The sequence below is a fragment of the Periophthalmus magnuspinnatus genome, chromosome 2, assembly GCF_009829125.3.
Source record: "Periophthalmus magnuspinnatus isolate fPerMag1 chromosome 2, fPerMag1.2.pri, whole genome shotgun sequence".
NCBI lineage: Eukaryota > Metazoa > Chordata > Actinopteri > Gobiiformes > Gobiidae > Periophthalmus > Periophthalmus magnuspinnatus.
The window spans coordinates 11,279,344-11,304,724 of NC_047127.1; the positions used below are offsets into that span (position 1 = coordinate 11,279,344).

The 25,381-nt window shown below is 39.1% G+C and overlaps 1 protein-coding gene across 1 annotated transcript in view; it reads right to left on the reverse strand.

Moving 5' to 3' along the window:
- The window catches only part of ptgfrnb (prostaglandin F2 receptor inhibitor b), an 87,615-nt gene that overhangs the window by 11,965 nt on the left and 50,269 nt on the right, over positions 1–25,381 (reverse strand). The window contains exons 7-12 of the mRNA XM_033980690.2: positions 19,281–19,421; positions 18,682–18,836; positions 18,334–18,454; positions 17,018–17,237; positions 16,142–16,329; positions 10,479–10,586 (exon numbers count right to left, since the gene is read on the reverse strand). Coding sequence (XP_033836581.1) covers positions 10,479–10,586; positions 16,142–16,329; positions 17,018–17,237; positions 18,334–18,454; positions 18,682–18,836; positions 19,281–19,421 — 933 coding nt within the window. The remainder of the gene's footprint in view (positions 1–10,478; positions 10,587–16,141; positions 16,330–17,017; positions 17,238–18,333; positions 18,455–18,681; positions 18,837–19,280; positions 19,422–25,381) is intronic.

The following is a 25,381-nucleotide window of genomic DNA, read 5'->3' on the forward strand; positions in this document are numbered from 1 at the left end:
GGGTAGGGTAATGCTATAAAATGGGATTAAGCTACCTACACCCCAATGCTAATAGAAGTCAATGGAGATTCAGCTTTTAGCATAAGTGTCCGCTGGGTTACGCTGTTAAGTACTTGTCTGCAGTAATTACATTTATCGGAGCACAATAAAAGTATTCCATTTACTGACAGCGCAAGTGTAAGTACAAGGTAGCGGTTATGTTTTAAATATATATAGTACATGCACAATCCACTCCAGCTCCACCCAGATCATGAGTCTAACCCGCAACCTCCTTACTGAGAGGAGGAGACGGGAGAACATGCACACATTCTTGTACATTCTACTGCATGTATCAAGTATGAAAACCAATTAATTTCTGGAAATGTTTTGTGCATGCAAGATTAGTTACCCAATTTACTCCAAACAGCTAATTAAAGAAGTAAAACAAACACACACATTTTTTATAATAATTAAAAGTTTGCAACAAATGCTACTTTAACAGTGCAATTATGTTTACTTAACTAGCTAAATAAATGAATAAATACTTCTTTTTTGTGTGTAAGGTGAGCGAGGAGTAACTCTGGACCAATGCAAACTGTTTAAAATGAGCTAGTTCTGTTTTTCATGTTGTTAAGACGGTAAAAATCTGCACTTTTAATGTGTTTCGATGTTGTCTATCATAAACAAATGCACTCATAGCGTATATTTAGATTATGTTGTCAATACTCAGGGCCTATTTTGTTCACACTCAAAAGCGTTGTACATTTTCTTTTATATGGAGACGTTTGGGCCATTATTGTACAGGGACAGTGGACTAACAGTGTGGGAGAGGAGAGATGACTCATGTAGGATTTCAACTACAGCAGCAGAGCCAGTGACAAATAATGAACAAGAACCGCAATTTAGCAGAGAAATGGGTTCAGTGGAAGATGGCAAGGACTGAAGAACAAGATAGGACTAAAACAGGTCTAAAACAGGTTTAACCGAGGACTAAACCAGAATGAACTAAAGCATATCTGATATTAACCACTGAACCAAACCACAAATAAAACAAATAAAAGGACTAAAACAGGCATAAGCAAGGACTAACCTAGGTCTTATCTAGGTCTTATCTAGGACTAAACCAGGTCTAAACCAGGTCTAAACCAGGTCTAAACCAGGTCTAAACCAGGTCTAAACCAGGTCTAAACCAGGTCTAAACTATTATGATAGATCCTGCATTACAAGCCTGCTTCCAAATAATATATGCCAAGGTATTTAAAAGTAGTTTTGAATGGACCAAAGTTGTATTTGAATGCTTGTTTACTGGTGAAAGGATATAAGCAGAATGACTTAGTTTGGATGAATATCTTCTATTTTATTGGTGTGACAAATTAAGCCCTGATTTTGACCTACTTTAGTTCCAGTGTCCAAACCACCAGCTCCTTTTAATCCAATGGGAAACATTTAGTGGGTGCACTTGACATTTCCACTTCAATCCAGCTATAGAAATTTTTTTCCACTTTTTTGTCAAAAATTCTCAGGAAACTCAACATTCAAGGACTAAACCAGGACTATAGCAAGACTAAAGCGTGACTAAACCGGGGCTAAACCAGGACGGAATCAGGACTAAACCAGGGCTAAACCAAGACTAAACCAGGACTAAACCAGGACAAAACCAGGACTAAACCAGGACTAAACCAGGACAAAACCAGGACTAAACCAGGACTGAACCAGGACTGAACCAGGACTGAACCAGGACCAAACCAGGATCAAACAGGACTAAACCTTGACTAAACCAACATATTTTTCTTCTTTTACTATTACCCCATAAATCTTTGATTTTGCTCTTGACTATTGGTGCAACACTCAAATTTGGCCCAATAGAAACAGGAACTAAACCACGACTAAACCAGTACTAAAGCAGGCAGGACCAAACCAGCACCAAACCAGCACCAAACCAGCACCAAACCAGGACCAAACCAGCACCAAACCAGGACCAAACCAGCACCAAATCAGGACCAAATCAGGACCAAACCAGGACCGAACTAACTTTCACATTTCTCATTTCACTCTTACAGCCATACATCTCAATCTCTTTGGTCTTCCTCTTGACTACTGGTGCGGCACTTTAATTCGTCCCCAGTTTACAAAGTTTAACCCTGATTTTGACCTACTTTAGTTCCACTGTCCAAACCACCAGCTCCTTTTAATCCAATGGGAAACATTTAGTTAGCGCACTTGACATCTCCACTTCAATCCAACTATAGAGATTCTTTCCCACATTTTTTGTCCAAAATTCTCAGGAAACTCAACATCCAAGTTCCCAAAGTACTTTCTCTCCTCCTAAAAAACCCATTCACTCGCCCGGATCTATTCAGACTACTTCTTCCACTTTACCACACTTTAACAATATGTTCCTGCACCTCTCCATTTGGGGCTGTGCTACCGCGGCGCATCGGCTCGCTCTCCCCAGCCCGCTAACCGAGCGTGAGATTGGCTAATTAACGGCTGCCTGTCGGGCCTGCAAAGACAGCTGGGTAATTTGGGAGAGAGAGGAGGAGGAGGAAGGGGGAGAGAGAGAGATGGAGAGAAAGGGGGAGGGAGAGAGAGGGAGAGGGGAATGAGGGGTTGGGAGGAGAGAGAGGAAGAGGAGAACGGGAGAGAGATGGAGAGAGGGAGGGAGAGAGGAGTAGAGAGAAAGGAGCAGGGACAGGGAGAGCCTAATAGGAGAGGAGGGTAAGATTTCAATAACAGACAAGGAACTTATACCTAAAATATGTAAAGATACACTATGGAACTTTTCTGTTGTTTTCTGGTTTCTGGTCCTGCTCTCTATGGAGATATTATTATATCATTGATCAGGTATCAGGTATGCTCCACATTATGACATTAAACTTGTCTATCTCCATGGAAACAAGCAGGTGATGTCACTCCAGGTTCATTTACAGGTCAAATCTGTGGAGAGGCAAGCCTGCTCAGTAATTACAGTTTCATACAATTCATGTTTTTCAAATTTATTTTTTGTTTAAGTTTAATGTCCATACCGTGGAACATTATAGGCAAAGCAATAACATCTCCATGGAGACAAGCAGATGTGGCGGACCCTGCGCTTAAAAAGTTACATAGTGCATCTTTGAAATGGATTTGCTATTACAACTACTGCTACTACCACAAACATTACCAATTAACTACTATTATTACTTATTATTACTACTACTACTACCACTAAGAATTATAGATGGACTGATATTGGACCGATATTTTCTCTTTTTATGCTATCTGTATCGGCCTTAAATCTTCAGCAGAGGCCGATATTTTGTTTTGGCCGAGCTGCTGCGTAAAAACACACACAAAGTTTTATTTACAAATTTTAGTGTGAAGAGATAACAGTACAAATATGACTACACTATTCCACACTGCTCCAACCTGCTATACCCTGCTCAAACCTGCTCCACACCGTTCCTTACTGCTTCACCCTGATCCACATTGTTCCACACTACTTCACCATGATCCACATTGTTCCACACTACTTCACCCTGATCCACACTGCTCCACGCCACTACACACTTTTCCCCAGCGTTTCACCCTGATCCACATTGCTCCACATTGTTTCTCCCTGGTTCACATTGTTCCACACTACTTCACCCTGATCCACACTGCTCCACACCACTCCACCCTGCTCCACAGTGCTTTTTTAAAGAGCTGTGGCTAAATTTAAACGATAGAATTTGCGGAAATCTGAATCTTTTGATTCTTAACTGGCATCAGCTATGAAAAAACCCATATCAGTCGATCGCTACAATAAATACGACGACTACTACCACCACCATCACCACCACGAGCTAACAAATGAACTAACTACTGCTACTACTACTACCACTTCCACTATGAACTAACTTACTACAATCACTACTTCTTCCTCCTGTCTTATACTCTTCCGTCCCTCCCTCTATCCTCTCCTTTGCCTGGGTAACGTTTATGTTTGTGTCTTGTATTCAGCTTGTGCTTAGAAGTCTATTATTACTACTTTTACTGCTGCTGCTGCTGCTACTACTACTACTACTACTGTTAACTCCACCAACTACTACCACAAACTAACTACCACTTCTTGATGGTCATTTCTCCTATCCCATACCCTCCCTCCATCCCTCCATCCCTCCCTCCTCCCTCTATCCTCTCCTTTGCCTGTCTCTCTTGGATGTTTGTGTCTTGTCTTCAGCTTGTGCCGAGGAGTCTGTCAGTGGAGAACAAAGCTTATTTTTCCCCAGAGAAAATAAAATAAAGTGTCAGGCGTTCCACGCTTTAACAAAGGCGTCTTTGAGTGGAGAAGGCCTGATTTTTCCCGCTTTTGAAATCACACAGAGGATGATGTCATGTTTTGAATGCTTGATTTGACAAGTCCGAGATGCATGTAATAAAGAATATGAACGTGTGACTAAGTAAAGGGTTAAAAATACAGTGGACTCGGCCGAGAGATGAACTGCAATTTGAATGGATGGAATTAGCAAATGGCAAACGTGTACCATAACTGTCTCCATAAGCAACAACATCTCCTGTTTTATTCTGCATAAAAGCTGCTGACCCTATAGTTTAGATCTGTACAAACATGTTCTGAAAAGTGATTCTTGTATCACTTTGACATTTCAGATTTCATTTTTTTGGTCAAATCTTCTAGATGTGTTTAAAATGTGAACTTTAAACAGAATCATATTAGTCAAACATAAATGACAAAACTGCACTTAGACTTTTCCCCTAAATCATTCAGCCCGCCAGTGGACCAAGTTTTATTTTTATCTTTTTCTATAAAAATATATATTTACTATTACACCAACTACAATTATCATTTACTACTACTACAAACAATAACACACTATTACACCTACTGACTACTACTTCACCCCTAACAACTATTACTATTGTTATTACTACTATTTTATGTATACTTTTTTGTGTATGCTGCTACTACTGCTACTACTACTGATACTGTTACAAATACTACCACTATCACTACTACTACTGCTGCTATTACTACCGCTACTACTAATGCTAGTACTGCTACTATTACTACTGCTATTAATACCACCTCCTACTCCTACTCCTACTCCTACTACTACTACTACTACTACTACTACTACTACTACTACTACTACTACTACTACTACTACTACTATCACTATTAATGACTACTGCTGCTGCTGCTACTACTACTGCTACATATCTGGTGCCCATGTCCAACCAGCAAGTAAAATTATAAACTTTACCAAAAAAAAAAAAAAAGACAAAAAATAATTTGCTCATAGTGAAATGAGTCTAACCTGTCATACACACACTGTCATACACACACTGTCATACACACTGTCATACACACTGTCATACACATTGTCATACACACTGTCATATACACATACACACATTGTCATATACACATTGTCATATACACATTGTCATATACACATTGTCATATACACCGTCATATACACATTGTCATACACACTGTAATACACACTGTAATACACACTGTCATACACACTGTCATACACACTGTCATACACACTGTCATACACACTGTCATACACACAGTCATACACGCTGTCATTTACACATATACACTGCCATACACACTTTATACCCAGGTTTACTTGAGGTCGCTGTGTATCTTAAGAACAGCTTCAGCACCTGGAGGCTAAACCAATGCAATACAATGACAATGCAACAGTAATGAGGGAGTGTGCCAGACACGTCATGAGAAACAAGCCAAAACCTGAGTCTACCAGGAATGCACTCACCAAAAGTTGCAGAATTTCTACCAGGAATTTTGACATGTTTTGAGAAAAGGGAAAAAAAAAAGAAGTGATAGGAGGAAAAAGCAAGCTGAGGCATTTCCAAAGAGTTGCACTGGGTTGAGGAAGACGATGGAGAGATTATTATTAAAGCGCACAGATTACGCTGCATTCTAATCTATGTTATAATGTTGTTTCCTCCTCAAAACCCTTAAATGGTTGTGTTGTTTCGATGTGTGGATATCTTTGGACAAGTATACAAGACAACGCAATGTGCATAATAAAATAAAACTGGTCACTTTAAAGGCGCTGTACTGGATTTTTACTGTCTGGAAAATGTGAAAAACAGAACGTGTTCATTTTAAAAAGTTTGTAGTGGTCTAAAGTTATTACTCACATATAAGCAGCATATAAGCAGAGTTATAAAGTAAAGTACTAGTACTACTACTAGCATGCTAACTGCACACTTCCTGATAATCGTACAATAAAACGCTTTATAATTAGATGCAGACAGCACATAGTGGACTTATTTTGACCCCCAGAACTGCTTATACAACATATATGTACAGGGGCAAGACAAATTTTGCTCAAATACATGGGAAAAAAGAAAAAATTTGGTACCGGCCCTTTAAATCTATAAAGTAAAATTAAAGGCGTACATAAGCCACTGCTGTTTCAGATACAGAAGTACATTCAGCAATTTAATGTGCATAATAAAACCAAAACTTGAAACTACTATAAAAAGAACTACAGTGTTTTAATGAGGAGAGCAATTTATTGCAAGTTTGGCAGTTACCCAAAATGCAACATTCCACATGCATGCCACACCTTAAGTCAAGATAAAACCAGGTCTTAACTAGGTCTAAACCAGGTCTAAACAAGGACTTAATCAGGATTAAAACAGATCCAAACCAGGACTGACCTCGGTCTAAACTAGGACTAAATAAAGACCCAATCAGGACTAAACTTACACCAATATAAATTGGGTCTAAGCCACTTCTAAACCAAGACTTAATCAGTTCTAAACATTGTTGAAATTAATACTAGTCCTGGTTAGGTTTTCAGTTAAACTAGGTCTAAAATAAATTTAAAAAAATGACAAAACCAGGACTAAATAAGAGTTAAACTAGGACTGAAGCAGGTTCAAACAAGTTCAAATCAATAAATCACACCACGGCTTAACTAAGTCTTTGTTTAGACCTGGTTTAGACCTAATCGGGACGAAACTGGGTCCAAGAAAGGACTAAATAAAGGCAAAATCAGGGCTAAACTTACACCAATAAAATTTGGTTTAAACCAGTTCTAAACCAAGACAGTCTTGATTTCTGCACGGTTTAGTCCTGATTAACTACAAGCCTAACCAGGACTAAACCAGGACTAAACCAGGACTAAACCAAAGGTAAACCAGGACTAAACCAGGGGTAAACCAGGGATAAACCAGGACTAAACTAGGACTAAACTAGGACTAAACCAAGACTAAACCAAGACTTAATTAGGACTAAACTTGGAAAATCAAGACTAACTACAAACCTAATCAGAACTAAATTAAGTCTAAACTAAATGTCAAAAACCACAAAACCATCTACTGATCGGAACTAGAACTAAACCAGGAGTAAACCAGGATTACACCAGGACTAAACAAGTTCAAATCAATAACTGATGGCACATATTACATAAAGACTAAACTAGATCTAAACCAGGACTTAACAAAGTCTTGGTCAGGACTAAACCATGTTGCAATCAAGATTAAATTATAAAAACAGGGACCAAAACAGACCTAGAGAAGAACTAAACCAGAACTGAAGCAGGTCTAAACAATCCCAAATCAATAACAGTACCAGGAATAACCCACAGTATATGGAGAGAGGAGGAGGATTGGCCGTTACCCAGAATGCAGCACTCCACATTCATGCCACACCTTTGATGCCGCAGCTGTCGAACCCGATCACTCACTCAGTCACTCAATAAACATTTGATGATCAGGTCTCATTTAAACAGAAGGTCAAACCATGAGCCGCATCCTAGTGACATGAAAAGCTTTTATTTTGAAAGGATTTGAACTAAGACCTTGTTATTTCTGGAGCAATGTTGGACTAATGAGGAGTTAAATGGGACGATATTTCGACATAAACGCCATGCAAACTATGTTTTTTCTAGTTGAAGTTATATGATTGCCAATTTTGAGACATTATTACATAGAACAGAGCAACGTATAGAGTCTAAATCGAGCATAAATAACGGTAAAAAAGTATCGGCACAGATTACTGCTCATGGGCTAGTTTGGATTATAAAGTAAATTAAACGTATATAGGTATTTCTCTTATAAAAAAGCACTTATAAACTCATGGTGGTAATTAGGATGGTCTGAATGCATAAGGTAAGTGAGCAGTACTTCTAGATTACTGCAAACTAGCTTGGTTTTTCACATTTTTAAGGCTGTAAAAACTGCTCCAGCGCTTTTAAAGAAAACATATCACACTTTTTGTCGTCTATATAATTATAATCTACAACACCCGCGGTTTTATAAGGCTAATAAGTGTCTAGATATTATAAAGTGGTAGTGCTGTAATGTACGCTATTGCATTTCCAGTATGCTGTTGTCTTATTCCCCCCCTCCTTCGCTCTCCTCTGTTCCAGCCGCCTGTAGTGACTCATTAACATCTTATCAGTTCAGAGCGCCAACGAAAAGCACATGTTACAGAGGGAGGGAGCGAGGGAGCAGTGACAGATGGAGAGGAGAGGGAGCTTAAAACAGGGAGGAGGTAAGATGGAGGACAGTTCGGAGGCTATGAGGTAAAGGGAGGGGAAACTTGAGACGTTCTTGGACCAAAAAAATCTATTTAAAAAGAACACAGCAATGAATCAATATTAAAAGTCTATTATGTAACGTTCAGGTGTTTTAAACTATCTGAGCCTCGGGATTTTCTGTGCAAAACAATAAAAGGTACAGTATGTAACTTTCTGGAGATACACGGAAATTTATAACCGTACCTTGAAACATTCACCATGGGGTAGATCTGTTATGTCATACTGTGGAACATTATACCCAAAGGAACAACATTTCCATGGAAACAAGCAGGAGCAAGGCCTGCTTACAGACCAAATAAGAGTCAGGTTTGTGGAGAAGAACTAGTTATGTTTTTCCACATTTTTAAGACCAGAAATCATTTGTGTTTAGAGAACAGCAAGTATTTTTTGATCGATTCTGTCTCCAACAAACATCGGTGCTGGATTTTTTTCGGTGGAACTGGTTTACAAATGAGCCCAAACTTGCAGTCACGGTTTTGGTTAACGGCACATCTAAACTGGTTTGGCATGTCAGGATATGGCCATAATCATTTTAATAAGATCAAATGTGAAAGAGGAGCTTAGAGGAACACTGCATATTAATATTTAACTTCCAATGCAGCTTAAAGGATCTGCACCTGATTGTTTTGTGTGTATTTGTGTCCAAAATGTGTCTTACCCCAGAACAGATTGTGTAAGCAGCTCTTGAGTTCGAAATAAAAAAACGTCGTTAGCTTTACCATGACAGCAAAACTCCGCTCTTGTCTCTGGTAGTTGTGAAAAGCACTTATAAACTCATCATGGTGAGTAATTAGGATGTTCTGAATGCATAAGCTAAGTGAGGAATAACTTCGGACCACTGCAAACTGTTTAAAATGAAATGCTTCTGTTTTTCACTTTAAAAATCAGGTAAAGCGACTTCCAACCCACATATGTCAAGGTTGGTGGTTCTATCCCTGTACTGGCAGAAGTAAAGGACTTAAAGTAGCTGTAAAAACACTAAATTCTCAGTTCTTCTATGGACTACAGCAGTGCACTTTAATGGGAAAACAACACATTCGACAGGCGCAAATGCAGGAAGTCCACACTTGCGTAAACGGAGCATAGGGGTTTGTGTTTTTTAGCAGGGGCAGGCAGGTGCTGGCAGGTCCACACAGGTCAGCCGAGTGCATTGTAACAATACTGTTCTCCATTTCCTTGTTTTGTATCACGAAAATATAGAGGAACACATAGCTTCTGCATTATATTGACTTAAAATAAAGATACTGAAAATGATACGATAACTAAAGGACTAAACAAGAACTTAATCAGGACTAAATGCAGATGAAACAAGAACTGGGCCAGTACTAAATAAGGACTAAAACAGAACAAAACAAGGACAAGACCAGTATTAAACAAGGACTACATTGGCACAAAAAGTAGTATACTATAGTCTAAAACATTCATAACTACACCAGGACCAAATCAAGACTAAACAAGGACTAAACAAGGACTAAACAAGGACTAAACCAGGAATAAACAAGGACTAAACAAGGACTAAACTAGAACTAAACAAGAACTAAATCAAGGCTAAACAAGGATTAAATTGGCACTAAAACATTCTGAACTAAATGCAGACTAAATGAAGACTTAAATAGGACTAATCCAGATCTGAACCAGGACTAAACCAGGACTAAACCAGGACTAAACCAGGCCTGAACCAGGTCTGAACCAGGTCTGAACCAGGTCTGAACCAGGTCTGAACCAGGTCTGAACCAGGCTTATGCAGATTTCTAAAAGACCAGAACCAAACCAGGAAAACCAAAACAAAGCAATCTGAACACATCTGAACAGGACGAGAGAACTAAAACTAAACATTTATCTCATATATTTTATCAGTATTTTTTAAACAAATGTTTAAAAACTGGTTTGAAAAATATCAAATATAGGACAAGTTCTTTGAGTTTGTACCTGATTTTGGAGAGGATCCGGAGATACTGAGGACACACTCCATTTTGGCGGTTTCCCATGGATACACAGTGGTAGAATCAGAGCGGAGCGCGACGGCGAAGGATGGGCCTGAAATCAAATTAAACACAGAAAGATATAGTGAAATTAAAGTTAAAAAGATGCTTTACCTGATTTCTACGGAACAAAAAAGCAGAACTAGTTAACTTTAAACAGTTTACAGAGGTCCAAAGTTATTCCTCACTTACCTTATGCATTCAGAACATCCTAATTATTCACAGTGATGACAGAGAACTATTACGCTAGCTAACTGTACAAAAGTAAAAAAAAAGTTAAAAAAGACACGCTTAAAAATAAAAAAAGTTGGCGTAGCATCTGGTAGAAAAGTTAAATAGTGGTAGGGATGCGCCGATAAGATACTGGATCTGGATATTGATGCTGGACATTGACTTAAAAATATCGATTCAGCCGATATCCTGATTGGACATATAATTTGAAGGGGATAAATAACAGCCACATAACACTCTCATTTTTGTTTTTTATTTTATGTTTACAGTCCCTGCGGTGCTATCCATTGATATCGGGTATCGGCAGATCCTCAAAGCTTGAGTATCCTAATCGGGATTGGAACTGAAAAAGCTGGATCGGTGCAACCCTGCATAGTGCACCATTAAACCAGCAGCGAACAGAAACTAGACAGTCGGATTTTTACATAACTATTTGAATATGTTATCGAAATACAGACTACAGTATTACCCAAATCTATATTCATCCTTCCCATTTTGTTCATTAAACGTCTATAGAAATGATTCAAACCTCAAGTCACATGAGTAAGATCTGTTTGCACAGTTTAGGCAGGTTTTGGCTACACCACATGTAACTGCGTCCATAGGAAAAATCAATGCATTTCAGTCCATCCATCATTTAACACCAGTGGGAGCAGTTGTCAGTCTTTAGCACATGGGACACACTTCAGGGCCTTAAGCGATAGCAGGACTAGCCCGCTGCATTAGGAGTTTTGCATAATATATTCTGGCATTTCTGGTTTTAAAAATGTGGGCTACATTTCGAGGCTCTTTACTTTTATTATAAAGTAGCTAATCAGATTATTTGTCTAGACAGAAGTTCAAAGGGACAGGAAACCATACAAAAATGCTCGAATTACAATGTTTTTTGTTTTTTTTAAAGGTAACTTTTTAGTAGTATTAGTAGCAGTGACTGTAGCAATAGAAGCAGTAGCTGTAGCAGAATTAGTAGTAGCAACAGTACTAGTAGCAGTAGAGTAATAGTACTAATAGTAGTACTAGTAGCAGTACTAGTAGCAGTAGTAGCCGTAGTGGTAGTAGCAGCAGCAGTAGCAACAGTACTAGTAGTAGTAATAGCAGTAGTGCAGTAGTAATAGTAGTAATAATAGTCAGAGTAGTAGTAGTAGTAGTCGTAGTTGTAGTAGTCATAGTAGCAACAGTACTAGTCATAGCAGTAGTAGTAGTAGTAGTAGTAGTAGAAGAAGTAGAAGTAGTAGTCGTAGTAGCAACAGAACTAGTAGCAGTAGAGTAATAGTACTAGTAGTAGTACTAGTAGCAGTAGTAACTGTAGTAGTAGTAGTAGTAGCAGCAACAGTACTGGCTGTAGTAATAGTAGTAGTACAATTTTAAGAAAATTATTAAGAGTATACTTTTTTTCAACTTATTTATAATAATTACATTATGAAAGATACAGTTACAGAAACAAGAATCCAATACAATAAATGTGCATACGGTAGATCTTTGAGATTGTTTAGAGGGGAAAAGATGGAGTACACATTTTGAATTTAAAGAGCCTGTACCTAAGTTTTTCCCCATGTATTTGAGCTAAATGTGTCTCGCCCCAGTACAGATACATAGTATAAGCAGCTCATGATGTCAGAATAAGTCTGCTGTGTACAGTCTGTATCTAATTATAAAGTGTTTTACTCCCCAATAATTAAAAAGTGCGCTGTTAACATGCTAGTTGTTATTAGGATTAGCAAGCAAAGCTGTGGTTCTTCTTCTTCTGGGTTGGTTGTGAAAAACTTTCTATATATATTGACATGTGCAGCTAAACCCCGGCAATTTATATTAATGATATGATAATTATAGATAAAATAACCTTTTAACATGTTGGCAGTTTAAGTGATTTTTAACGACCTACCGCTAAGATCTAGAGCGACTTTTCCCAGTAGTTTAACATCACCTTCCATCTATTAAATGAATGCATTGGTGAATTATTTAAAACATACCAGGGAGACATTTGCAATTTCCATATGTTCTTCCCACATCGGATACTGCGTGGGAGTATGGACACTTAGGGAAAAAAGGAAAAAAAAAATATGCACAATGCTTCAGGCAAAAAAGCGGGAAAAATGTCCTTCTTGGATCTCCGACTTGTGTGGGGTCAAAACGTTCAGCTTTTGCACTACGAAAAAACAACAAAATGGGAAGAAAGAGGGATGCGAGTCGGAGCGGTGCGTACATGATTGGCCGAAGGGTTTTGCTTTGATGGCGTTCCCAAAGTGAGATGGAGGACAAGGCGAGAAAACGTGCAAAAAAATAAAAAGAAACATGGAGGAAAGAGGCTGCTCAAAGGCCGACGCTTCCCCAGAGACAAGCACTCGTCTCTGGGTCGACATCCAGCGCTCTCCCCCTGAAGCTTCTCCTAAACAGGGCTACAGGGCTATAATAAGAAACAGACCTACAGCCACTATATGTCAACATTTACTCTGGGAATAGGTCTGAAAATAACTTGTATATAATGCTTGGAATGTATATCAAAAACAGTAATTTTGCGTAATATTTAGCAATAGTTGTAGTATTTATATGTCTAGTAGCACCAGTAGTAGTAGTAAAAAGACCTACAGCTACTATATGTCAACATTTACACTAAAGGATATAGGAAAATATATTAAAGCCACAGAATAGACTAAAATACAAGTATGTCTTTATTTATTTTTGATATTTGTATTGCACTGAAAAACTTCCTTTACCTAATTAAGTACCGCCTTACTCTCATCGAGCTTGCATCTCCACAAACCTGGCTCTTTTAAAAATGTTGGAATAGTATAGTTTTAACTTTTTATTTCCAAGAATCATGAAGGTGATGTGCCACCTCCAGAAGATTACATATTGGATCTTTAATAACATTTTACGGAGTAATTCGGGTTAAGATATTGTCTGCTTTAGGTAGTAATAGCATTAGTAAGTAGTCGGAATAGTAGGAATAGTAGTATGAAGTATGAGATATCACTGTATCACTTACATAAAATGTGTATAGGATTCATTTGGAGAAATTTAACTCAATCATTAATCTGTTTTCAGTAGCAATAGCAGTAGTAGCAGTGGCAGCAGTATGAGCAGTAGAAGTAGCAGAAGTAGCAGAAGTAGCTGTAGCAGTAATAGAAGTAGTAGGACTAGTAGGAGTAGCAGTAGTAGTAGTAGAAGTAATAGTAGTAGTAGGAGTCGTAGGAGTAGTGGCAGTAGTAGTAGTAGCAGTAGTAGCGGTAGTAGCTGTAGCAGTAGTGGTAGTAGTAGCTGTAGCAGTAGTAAGAGTAGCAGTAGTAGGACAAGTAGGAGTAGCAGTAGCAGTAGTAGCAGTAGCAATAGTAGTAGGAGTAGTACGAGTAGCAGTAGTAGGAGTAGCAGTAGTAGTAGTAGTAGTAGGAGTCGTAGAAGTAGTAGCAGTAGTAGTAGTAGCAGTAGTAGTAGCAGTAGTAGTAGTAGTAGTAGCAGCGGTAGTAGCTGTAACAGTAGTGGTAGTAGTAGCAGTAGTAAGAGTAGTAGGAGTAACAGTAGTAGGACTAGTAGGAGTAGCAGTCACAGTAGCAGTAGCAGCAGTAGGAGTATTAGGAGTAGCAGTAGTAGCTGTAGCAGTAGTAGTAGCAGTAATAGTAGTAGTAGGAGTCGTAGGAGTAGTAGCAGTAGTAGTAGCAGTAGCAGTAGCAGTAGCAGCAGTAGGAGTAGTAGGAGTAGCAGGAGAAGTAGGAGTAGCAGTAGTTGGAATAGTAGTACAATGTAACTTGTGTTTGCTGGATGGATAAGGATGTAGTGAAGGCTATAGAGAGGGGAAAAAAGAGTTACGCCCCTGCACAGATGTCGCATCACCTGCTTGCCTCCATGTAGATAGAATTGTTTAATTGATACCACACAGTGCCACATTCCAGTCATATCAACAACATCTCCATGGAGACAGGCAAGTGGTAGACCATCCGCTAGAAAAGTTACATAATCCGGCTTTAATAATTACGTTAAAAGAAATGGCAAACTAGGCTAGCACTTTAAAATTCACTGTAATGGTTTTCGGCAGCGACAAAATATCTAGTTCAATCATTATAACACGTCTTTGTTGTTTGGCTTCTTATTCCCTATTCTCTCTGTCCACTCCTTACTCCTTTTTTTTCATTTTTTATTTATTTTTCCCCACAATCCCACTCTCTCCGTTCAGATCAAACCCTTTAAACTAGGACAGCGTCTGCGTATAGGCGTCAAAGAGCTTAGCGTGTTTATGTTGCTCGCTAATAGGCCAATTGTGAGTAAGCTGGAACAGAGTGGGAGGAGCTTGTGTACTGTATATAACCAAGAGTACAGGATTTAGTGAACTAATTAATAGGGATTTGCAAAAAGGCGTTTAGTCGAGATAGAAGTTAAAATTGATAGATAAATATGCATGGGATCATTTGTATCATAGCCTTATCTGCTCTACTTGTAAAGCTGTATTGTGTAAGTTTTCTCGTGGAGGGTAGTCATGGGACGATTATTATGGTCAAAATAACTGCGATTAACACTTATATCACGGTAATGATTAAAGTTGTTATGGATATGAATAATTATAACAGAATATTATGGATGAGCAGGGCTGTCAACAGAAATTTGGGGGCCTGGGGCAATAAGCCTCACATGGGCCCCCTGTAATACAAATTAATAGGAAGATTGTCCACTTCTGGGCCCCTAAGACCCCGAGGCCCCGGACAACAGACCCCTTTGTCCCCCCTGTTGACTCCCCTCTGGATAAGTCTTTTTTTTCTATGCATTCAGGTGATATAAAGGTGATTATCTTTGTTGGGAATTATCACGATTATCATGAACGATTATTGTCAACCCTTTTTATCACGATAAATGATATTATTGTTTATTGTCCAATCCCTACTGAAGGGTTGGCCACTTTACCTGGAAGCTTCCACAGTATGGCTTTAAACTAATCTATCTCCATGGAAGCCAGTAGGTGGTGTCTGGTGAGGAGTACCTAACTGGAGGAGTATCAACTTAATCTACCATAATCTCTACCCCATTTTTTCTCCATGTATTTGAGTAAAATGTGTCTTGCCCCAGCGCAGACATAGTGTATAAGCAATAATCTGGAAGTGCGTGTTAGGATGCTAGTTGTTGTTAGCATTACCATGACAGGAAAACTCCTTTAGCCTACGAAAGTTGTGAAAAGAACTTATAAACTCATCTCTGTGAGTAATTAGGATGCTCTGAATGCATAAGTTAAGTGAGGAATAACTTTGGACCACTGCAAATTGTTTAAAATAATCTAGTTTTTCATGTTTTTAAGATGGTAAAAATCAGGTACAGCGTCTTTAATATGTAGTAGCATAAGTTGAGGGATAATTTGTTAATGTAAATTGTTGAATAATAGTAACAAATAAAACTGACCGTTCTCTTGGTACTGTATCTTGACCTTGTTGGACTCTGCACTGGTGGCTTTGGTCCAGGTCTGGCCCGGGCTCTGTTTGGTCCACGCCGTGATGTCACACCAGTAAAACCCACGGTCGGAGAGCTGCACGCCACCGAGACGGAACCGGAACTCCGCTGCTCCGGATTTCAACAGAACCAACTGATCCCTGGACAAAATCATGAACTGTCAAATATTATGTTTTTAATTAAATGAGACTATCTAGTATTCATATATGTCAGATGCCCTTCCATTCCCCTATATGCCTGTGTGTTAGATACCAGGATTAAACCAGGACTAAAGCAGGACTAAGACAGGACTAAGACAAGTCCAAGCCAGGTCCAAACCAGGACTAAACCAGGTCTAAACCAGGACTAAGCCAGGTCTAAACCAGGACTAAGCCAGGTCTAAACCAGGACGAAGCCAGGACGAAGCCAGGACGAAGCCAGGACGAAGCCAGGTCTAAGCCAGGACAAAACCAGGTCTAAACAAGGACAAAACCAGGACAAAACCAGGTCTAAACCAGGACAAAACCAGGTCTATCCAGGTCTAAATCAGGTCTATCCAGGTCTAAATCAGGTCTAAACCAGGTCTAAACCAGGTCTAAACCAGGTCTAAACCAGGTCTAAACCAGGTCTAAACCAGGACAAAACCAGGACAAAACCAGGACTAAGCCAGGTCTAAGCCAGGACAAAACCAGGTCTAAACCAGGTCTAAACCAGGTCTAAACCAGGTCTATCCAGGTCTAAATCAGGTCTAAGCCAGGTCTAAACCAGGTCTAAACCAGGTCTAAACCAAGTCTAAACCAGGACAAAACCAGGTCTAAACCAGGACAAAACCAAAACTAATGTATTTACCTGCGTTTTGGGTCCGTAGCTCCTCCATGTTGGACCACACTGTCAGGACTGAACGTCATAATGGTTTTGATGCTGGCGCCGACGCTCTCCTGTGATTGGATGAGGACAGAATAGCCCGCCTCCCCCAGATTCTCAGTGGTCATCGCACAGCTCATCTCAAATGTAGACCCGCCCACCGAAGCCTCGCGGATAGTCCTGGCCACAACGTTCAGAGACGGACCTAGAAAAAAAAAAAAAGTTCAATGAAAAGTTTTTTTTTTTTTTTTTTTTTTTAAAGGCGTTTAAATGGTGCACTATGTAACTTTTCTGGTAGAGGATCTGCCACCTGCTTGTCACCATGGAGATGTCTTTGCTTTGCCTAGAATATTCCACAGTATGGCATTAAGCTAATTCATCTCCATGGAGCATCAGGTGCCATGGAGATGGTGCCATCAGGTCCGATTACAGGTCAGATTTGTGGAGAGGCAAGCCTGCTCACAGTAAAAAAAGCATGTTCTTCAAGGTATTTTTGAACAATAAAAACAGCTGTATGAAACATTGCAATCTCTATGGAGACAAGCAGGTACCGAACAGAAATGTTAGAGTGCACCTTTAAAATAACTGGCCTACTTTGGGCAATATGTAATTTTATAGTTTTTTTTTTATTATTATTTGCTATAGATTTTCTGGATACATTTTTTGTTGGCAACTAAAATGAAATCTTTGGAGTTTTGTTATTTGTAATTTTTTTAAATAATTGTGATCTAGGCTTATGATTTATTCATTATTTTTCCATAGAACCCAACTCAAATTTAAATAGCTTTACACATGTAGATTGTGAGTTTAAATATCACATATTTAAAACATGCTATGCTCACCAAGTACAAAATGCAAATTCACAAAAGAAATAATTGTATGGCATTTGGGAAATTCCAGAAAGTGGGTACGTCAACTCTATACTCTATTTTGGTCGGCCATGTTGAACTTCCTGACCTCATTTATCCACTTGAACTGTGCCCACTACTGTTGTTTCACAGTCAGACAAAACCCTTACTGTTTGGCTCAAATACAGCACTATTTGGTCTGAAAATGGAGCCAGAGTATATTAAAACCTGACATTCATTTTGTCTAGACGTAATAGTCATAATGAAGAAACGGGTTTTGAACAACTCACACCTGGACTTTTCAGTTTATTTAAAAGCTAAAGTGTGGTTTAGTCCAGGTTTAGTCTGGGTTTAGTCCAGGTTTAAGTATCAGTCTAGTCCTGGTCAAATTATGGTAGCTGTAATAGTAGTAGTAGTAGTAGTAGTAGGTGTAGTGTTAGTAGTAGTACATACGTTTTGGATCCCATTTGATCGGGAGGGCGGGGCTTGGTTGTTCGGTCGCCTTCACAAATCCGCCCTGAGAGTTCACAGTCCAGGCTGAGACCACACACGAGTACTGCCCCATGTCCACCTCCTGTAGAACAATACAAATGTGATTATCTCATATTGCAAGTGTATACACACACACACACACACACACAAAAAAAAAACAACTAGCAGGTTAGCTATATCCATTTATATATACAGTCTATGCAGTGTCCTGAATTATAGCAGATCTAAAGAATGAGAATCACACTATGCCTTTACAGCGCCTTTAATATATTACACGTTATTGAATTTTGATGTCAAACTAAGCGTTACCTGTGCACGCAGAAAGCGCAGTTTAAAAGTATTGGGCTGGACTCTGCCCAGAGTAATGGCTCCGGTATCCAGTCGATCTGAATACGTCGTCCCCGGCAACAGGTTACCACCCGCGTCCAACGAGCCAATGAGATTTGAGGTCTGAGGGTTACTTCCTGTTCCATAAAAATATATGGTAGAAATACATTAGTAATAGTAATAGTAGTAGTAGTAGTAGTAGTAGTAGTAGTAATAGTAATAGTAGTAGTAACATATAATGAAAATTCTTAGTTATTTCCTGGTCTAGTCCTGGTCTAGTCCTGCCCAAGTTTAGTCAGCAAGTTGCAGTGATCGTAGAAATAACAATACTAGTGGCTGGTCATAGTAATAGTAGTAACAGTAGTATTACTAGTAGCAGTGGCAACAGTAGTAGCAGCTTTACTTGTACTAGTATTAGTAGTACTAGTAGTAGTGGTGGTAGCAGTAGTAACTGTAGTAGCACTAGTAATAATCACAGTAGTAGCAGTAATAGCAGTAGTGGCAGTAGTGATAATAGCAGTAGCAATAGTAATAGCATTAGTAGTAGTAGTAGTAGTTTTTAATATATAGAAGTGAATTACCAGAGCTGTATTGCCAGGATACGCCCAGTCTCCCGCCTGCTGGGAGGTTGGTAATGTTGGTCACATGACACGCCAGCTCCATCGGCTCTGAGGTCACCTTTGGTGTCGCGATGGGTTCAAGGGTCAAGGTAAAACTGGGCTCTGCAAAATACACATTAATTTCATTAAGTTCATTCAAAAGTTGTAGAATAAATAAATATGGTTAAAAGACACAACTTAAATGGTAAATGAATAATTATTTAGGTAATATAACTATCCCCGTGTCTTATAATGTAATATAATGTCCCCGTGTCTTTTGTGCAATAGCATCTCCATGGAAATAGCCAGACGGCAGTACCCCACCGACTGAAAAAGTTACATCGTGTACCTTTAAATAAGCTTATAAAAAGGTGACAATGTTGATTTCATTCGCTCTTTCTTCACAGTGAATGCAACACGATTTTGGGTTTAGGCTTAAAAATAGACACGAGGAATAAAGCCAGCACCATCCTCTAAAACAGCGCCAGCCAGGTATGAGCCTAAGCATTAAAAGATCCTACAAGACAGACTGCACCTGAACGCATCACTGAACAGGAAATACTTGAATTTACCATTTCTTACCCCATACTGGCTTTTCACAAACAAAAGAGCATAGAAAAATCACAGGTGTAAAATATAGGCTTTGGCAAAGTGGTGTGTTTAAGTGACGTCAGGAAAGAAGAGCCTCTGAGTCATGCTTTGTCACCATCTGTCCCTGAATGCATCGTGCCAATGAACAGTTCACACTTCCTGTATGTACAAACCAGTGCTATACAAAATGGGGCTATTTACACTAGAATAGAAAGCAAAGAGACGGATTTGAAAATACCTAAATATAGACCTGTGTGCTCATGTAAGGATTTGAAAGTAGGATTAAGAAAGAAAATATGCAAAATTATGCATGAAGGGGAATTCAACCATCAACACTACAACTATTTAAATGGAAAAACAAGGAAATCCAGTCCTTTAATTCAGTGATTAAATGAATTAAACATATTTATAATAGCAATAATGTTATATAACTCCTTTGGGCAAATAGTACTGTAGTAGTACAAGTAGTTGTGGTAGCAGCAGAGGTAGCAGTACTAGTAGTAGTAGTAAAAGTAGTAATAGTAGTAGTAGTTGTGGTGGTAGTAGTAGTAGTAATAGCAGCAATACTAGTAGTTAGTTGTAGTAGTAGTTAGCAGTAGTAGTAGTAGTAGTAATAGTAATAGTGATAGTAGTAGTAGTAATAGTAATAGTAGTGGAATTTTACAGATTACAGAAAACTAGAGGAGATATTAGATAGAGACAAGACAAGTAAGCTCAAAATAAACACAAGGATTTAAAATATGGTAGTAGAAATAGTAATAGTTGAAGTAATTGTAGTATTTGCAGTATTGGTCTCAACAATAACAAAAAAGTAACAAAAAAGTAACAAAAAAGCATATGGGCACTTCATTAAAAGTGTTTTATTGCCCGAGAATCAGGAAGTACACTCCACTCTGGTCTCTGAAGGTTCTGAAAAACACTTATAAACTCATCATGGTGGATAATTAGGATGGTCTGAATGCATAATGTAAGTGAGGAATAACTTGGGACCACTGCAAAGCGTTTAAAATGAACTAGTTCAGTTTTTCACCTTTTTAAGATGGTAAAACGGAATTGGGTCAGATTTAGGGAACTCAATAATAAACACATTTTCATCCTGTGCATCGGTTTTTGAAGGAGCTCGACGCTGACAGCTAAAGTCAAAACCACGTGTGAATCACAGAGTTCACCAAAAGCTTAAGGCGGTGCAAGCTTTTACGCATATTAGCAAACGCACTGATGAAATGATCCAGAATTTCAAAGCAATTTCACATAAAAATGTCACTTATAATTTGTTATTTGTTATAGAAGGATGTATTAGCATGCATCAGATATATGCACTGAGCTTCATTAGGCAAAAGTGTGACATTAAAATTCTCTAGATAAATAAAAATAAAAGATCTCTACACAACTGGATCTCGCTGAGTCCAGGTTTAGTCCAGGTTTAGTCCAGGTTTAGTCCAGGTTTAGTCCAGGTTTAGTCCAGGTTTAGTCCAGGTTTAGTCCAGATTTAGGCCAGATTTAGGCCAGATTTAGGCCAGATTTAGGCCAGATTTAGGCCAGGCTAAATCATGTTTTTAGTCCTGGTTTAGTCCTGGTTTAGTCCCAGTTTAGTCCCAGTTTAGTCCCAGTTTAGTCCCAGTTTAGTCCCGGTTTTGTCCCGCCTGTAAATGTGAAGTGACAGTGTCTCGGCAGGGTAGGGAATTGAACCCACAGCCCTGCTGTGTCAGCTGGCTCATGTTTCTGTATTTCTGTCGACTGTGGCCTCAAAAACAACAAGCTCAAAACACCAGACAGATGTAAACTACGTGTCAACAAAACTGACATGGGGTCAAAAGTGTCAGATGCCCTCCCGTCCCCCTATATCCCTATGTGTCAGATGCCCTCCCGTCCTCTTATATCCTGTGTGTCAGATGCCCTCCCGTCCTCCTATATCCCTGTGTGTCAGATGCCCTCCCATCCTCCTATATCCCTGTGTGTCAGATGCCCTCCCATCCTCCTACATCCCTGTGTGTCAGATGCCCTCCCGTCCTCTTATATCCCTGTGTGTGTCTATATGTCTATAGATGAGATGTTACTGCTTTGCCAGTAATGTTCCACAGTATGTTTATAAACTCATCTATCTCCATGGAGACAAGCAGGTCACCCCTCCACCAGAAGTTACCAGTCAGAGCTGTGGAGTGGCATGACCACTCACAATAAGGACAAATGTTTTCCAAGATATTTTTGAGCAATAAAAATACCTGTAATTGAACACAAGATGGATTATTTATTGTAATACTGTGGAACATTCCAGGTGAAGGAATAACGTCTCTATGAAAACAAGCAGGTGGCGGACCAAAAAAGTTACACAGTGCACCTTTAAATGAAAAGATGGATAGTTCAATAGTTGTTATACTTGTGAAAAGGTGGATTTTTACCAATTACTACGTTTGGCAATTACTAAAATCTATTTAATATTACAGTATTGGGACATATAAATTAATGAATATCACTCAATTAATGTCACTCAAACATCACTAATTTAAAACAAAAAAACTCCTTCAGGAAAAGTTTGTTTTTGTCCTATGAATGTGATTTTTTTTGGCATCGATACTTGTCCAAAGGAGTATCTAGTTTTGATACTTTTGACAACCCTTTTCAGTTAGATTAGTGTCACAAACAAAGCAATATGATTTGTGGCTTTCTGACAGTCTTATAAATAATTACTCGAGCAACAGTAAAACTCCATTAGTGTGCTGTCTTGGTGGTTATATCAGATGTAATGCTAAGTTGTAATACCCTACAGGCCTGTATATGTCTTAACCCCTCCCGCACAATTCACTACTCTATAGTGTAAAACATGAGCAGTTAAAAATGCATTTGTAGTGGCTTAAACGTGAAAGAAACTGCAATTTTTCATGAATAAAGATGTGGGGAGCGATCACACTGTGGCATATATGAATAATGAATATATAATGATAAATGTATGACAACAATCCCTCAAAAGACACGGGACATAAAGCGAAGCGAGTGTACAGCACAACTGGTACACAAAGTAATTCAAAGTGCTTTACGGAAAAAGAAACGCATTCAAATCACAATGCAACAAATCAAAACATAAATAATCATCGTGAAATTAGAGAAGAGAGCGGAGGAGGGCTCGGTGGCGTCGTGTAGGCCTGTCATAATACATATTTTTAAGTTAAATGCATTGCTGAAGTAAATATAGACGATAAACGGTGATATTGAAACTAATTTATGCCACTGACACAACAACCCAAGAGTAGTTTTAAACAATAAAAACTATTCTAAATCTGCAATATTGTTAAAAAATCATGAGATGCAATGAATAAACAGCAGAATGAACACTTTAGTTGTTAGTTTGTGTCTGTAATGGGACAAAGACGTTATTAATGCAACCTTTTCCGGCGTAAATCTTCTCATATAGCTAAAAAAATCTCAGTAGTAGTAGTAGTAGTAGCAGTAATAGTAGTTAGCAGCAGTAGTAGTAGTAGTAGTAACGCGGAAGTTAGCAGACTTGTTTCTTTAAGATGAATACTGCGGTTTAAAATGTCTAAAGCAGGCATGTCCAAACTGTGGCCCGGGGGCTAAATGCGGCCCTCAGACCAATTTTTCTTGGCCCTCAAGCTTCCAGGTGAATTGGCCCATATTACTTTAAACAGTACTTTTTACTGTACGTTTCTGAAAATCTACTTTATCAAGCCCATATCAAGTATTTAATGTGTCCCATTGAGGATGTAAGCATGAATAAAGGTCTAGTGGTTCAGTCTAAACTTGTAATAATAACGCAGATTTTAAGTATTCACTGTATTCGCGACCGGTCTATGGCCCTCAATCGGCCCTCAGCTTTGTCTGTGGTTTTATATGTGGCCCTTAATGAGAAAAGTTTGGACACCCCTGGTCTAAAATATAATGCTATAATGATCCACGGGTGTCATAGATTATAATTAAATACTAGACACAAGCACAATACGTCTTCTTTAATTATAATTATGTTAACTATGTTTGGGGGAAGTCATTAGTTTAATCTGTCACATGCACTTAAAATCACCGAATTTCAAAGTCTCCATTGACGCCAACCACAGCTGACACGCCAGCTCACACTAAGGCCGCACTGCAGGGACCAAACCTAAACAAGTCTGGAGACCACGGTTTGTACTTCCTGTTTTGGCCCAGAGCGGTGCATCGTGGGAAGGCAGGGCAGCTCCAAGGCCGTACATCAGAGGGATTAGAACCGACAACTCCATAAACACTGCCACGGGTCACATGGGTCAAGAACATCGAAAGCCCTGGTCACTAAGAGATGTAATACAGGGGTTATGTAATGCAGTGGATACTATTATTGTAAAAGGTACACTATGTAACTTTTCTGGTGAAGTGGAAATGTGTAAATATAATAGTTTTGTCTACAATGGTCCAATCTGGTTTAGTCCTGAAGAAGACGTGGTCCAGTCCTGGGTCTAGTCCTGGGTCCAGTCCTGGGTCCCGTTCTTGGTCTAATCCTTGGTCTAGTCCTTGGTCTAGTCCTGGGTCTAGCTCTGGGTCTAGTTCTGGGTCTAGTCCTTGGTCCAGTCCTGGGTCTAGTCCTGGGTCCAGAGTCCTGGATCCAGTCCCGGGTCCAGTCCCGGGTCCAGTCCTAGTTCCAGTCCTAGTTCCAGTCCTAGTTCCAGTCCTGGGTCCAGTCCCGGGTCCAGTCCCGGGTCCAGTCCCGGGTCCAGTCCCGGGTCCAGTCCCGGGTCCAGTCCCGGGTCCAGTCCCGGGTCTAGTCCTAAGTCTAGTGATAAGTCCAGTCCTTGGTCCAGTACATAATGTTTTTTTTCTGTATTTTAGATTATCTTGTAAATATTACCGGTAACACATTTCAGTTTTGTTCTGCATAAATATCTTATCAAATTGTATGTCTTTATTTGCTTTTATTTGTGTCGAGACTACACTTACAAGATAACAAAAGCTACTATACAATGCTGTATCCTGTCCTGGCAAATCCTTGGGCAAACATTTCAAGATTATTTCAAATTCAAGATAAATACTCGAATACCAAAGTACAGCTAATCCAAACCAAACAAACTGGAGATACATCTCTGATATATGAAAAACAAAGCATTTTAAGGTTAGCTCTGGGTTAAAGACATGTAAAGAATGCACTATATCAACTGTGAACAGACAAAAATGTTAAACGAGCACTATGGAACTTTGCTGGTACAGGGTTCGCCACCTGCTTCTCACCACTGAGATGTTATCGCTTTGCGTGGAGTGTTCCACAGTACGGCATTAAAGACATCTATAGAGAATGTACCTGATTTTCACTGATCTAAAAACATGAAAAAACAGAGCTAGTTCATTTTAAACGGGTGCCGTGGTCCAAAGTTATTCCTTACTCTTCACAACTTTCAGAGGTCGTAGTGGAGTTTCGCCATCACTGTAACAATAACAAAAACTAGCATGCAAATAGTGCACTTCCTGATTATCTGACAAGTCATATTTTGCTGACATAAATGCAGTAAAAAAAT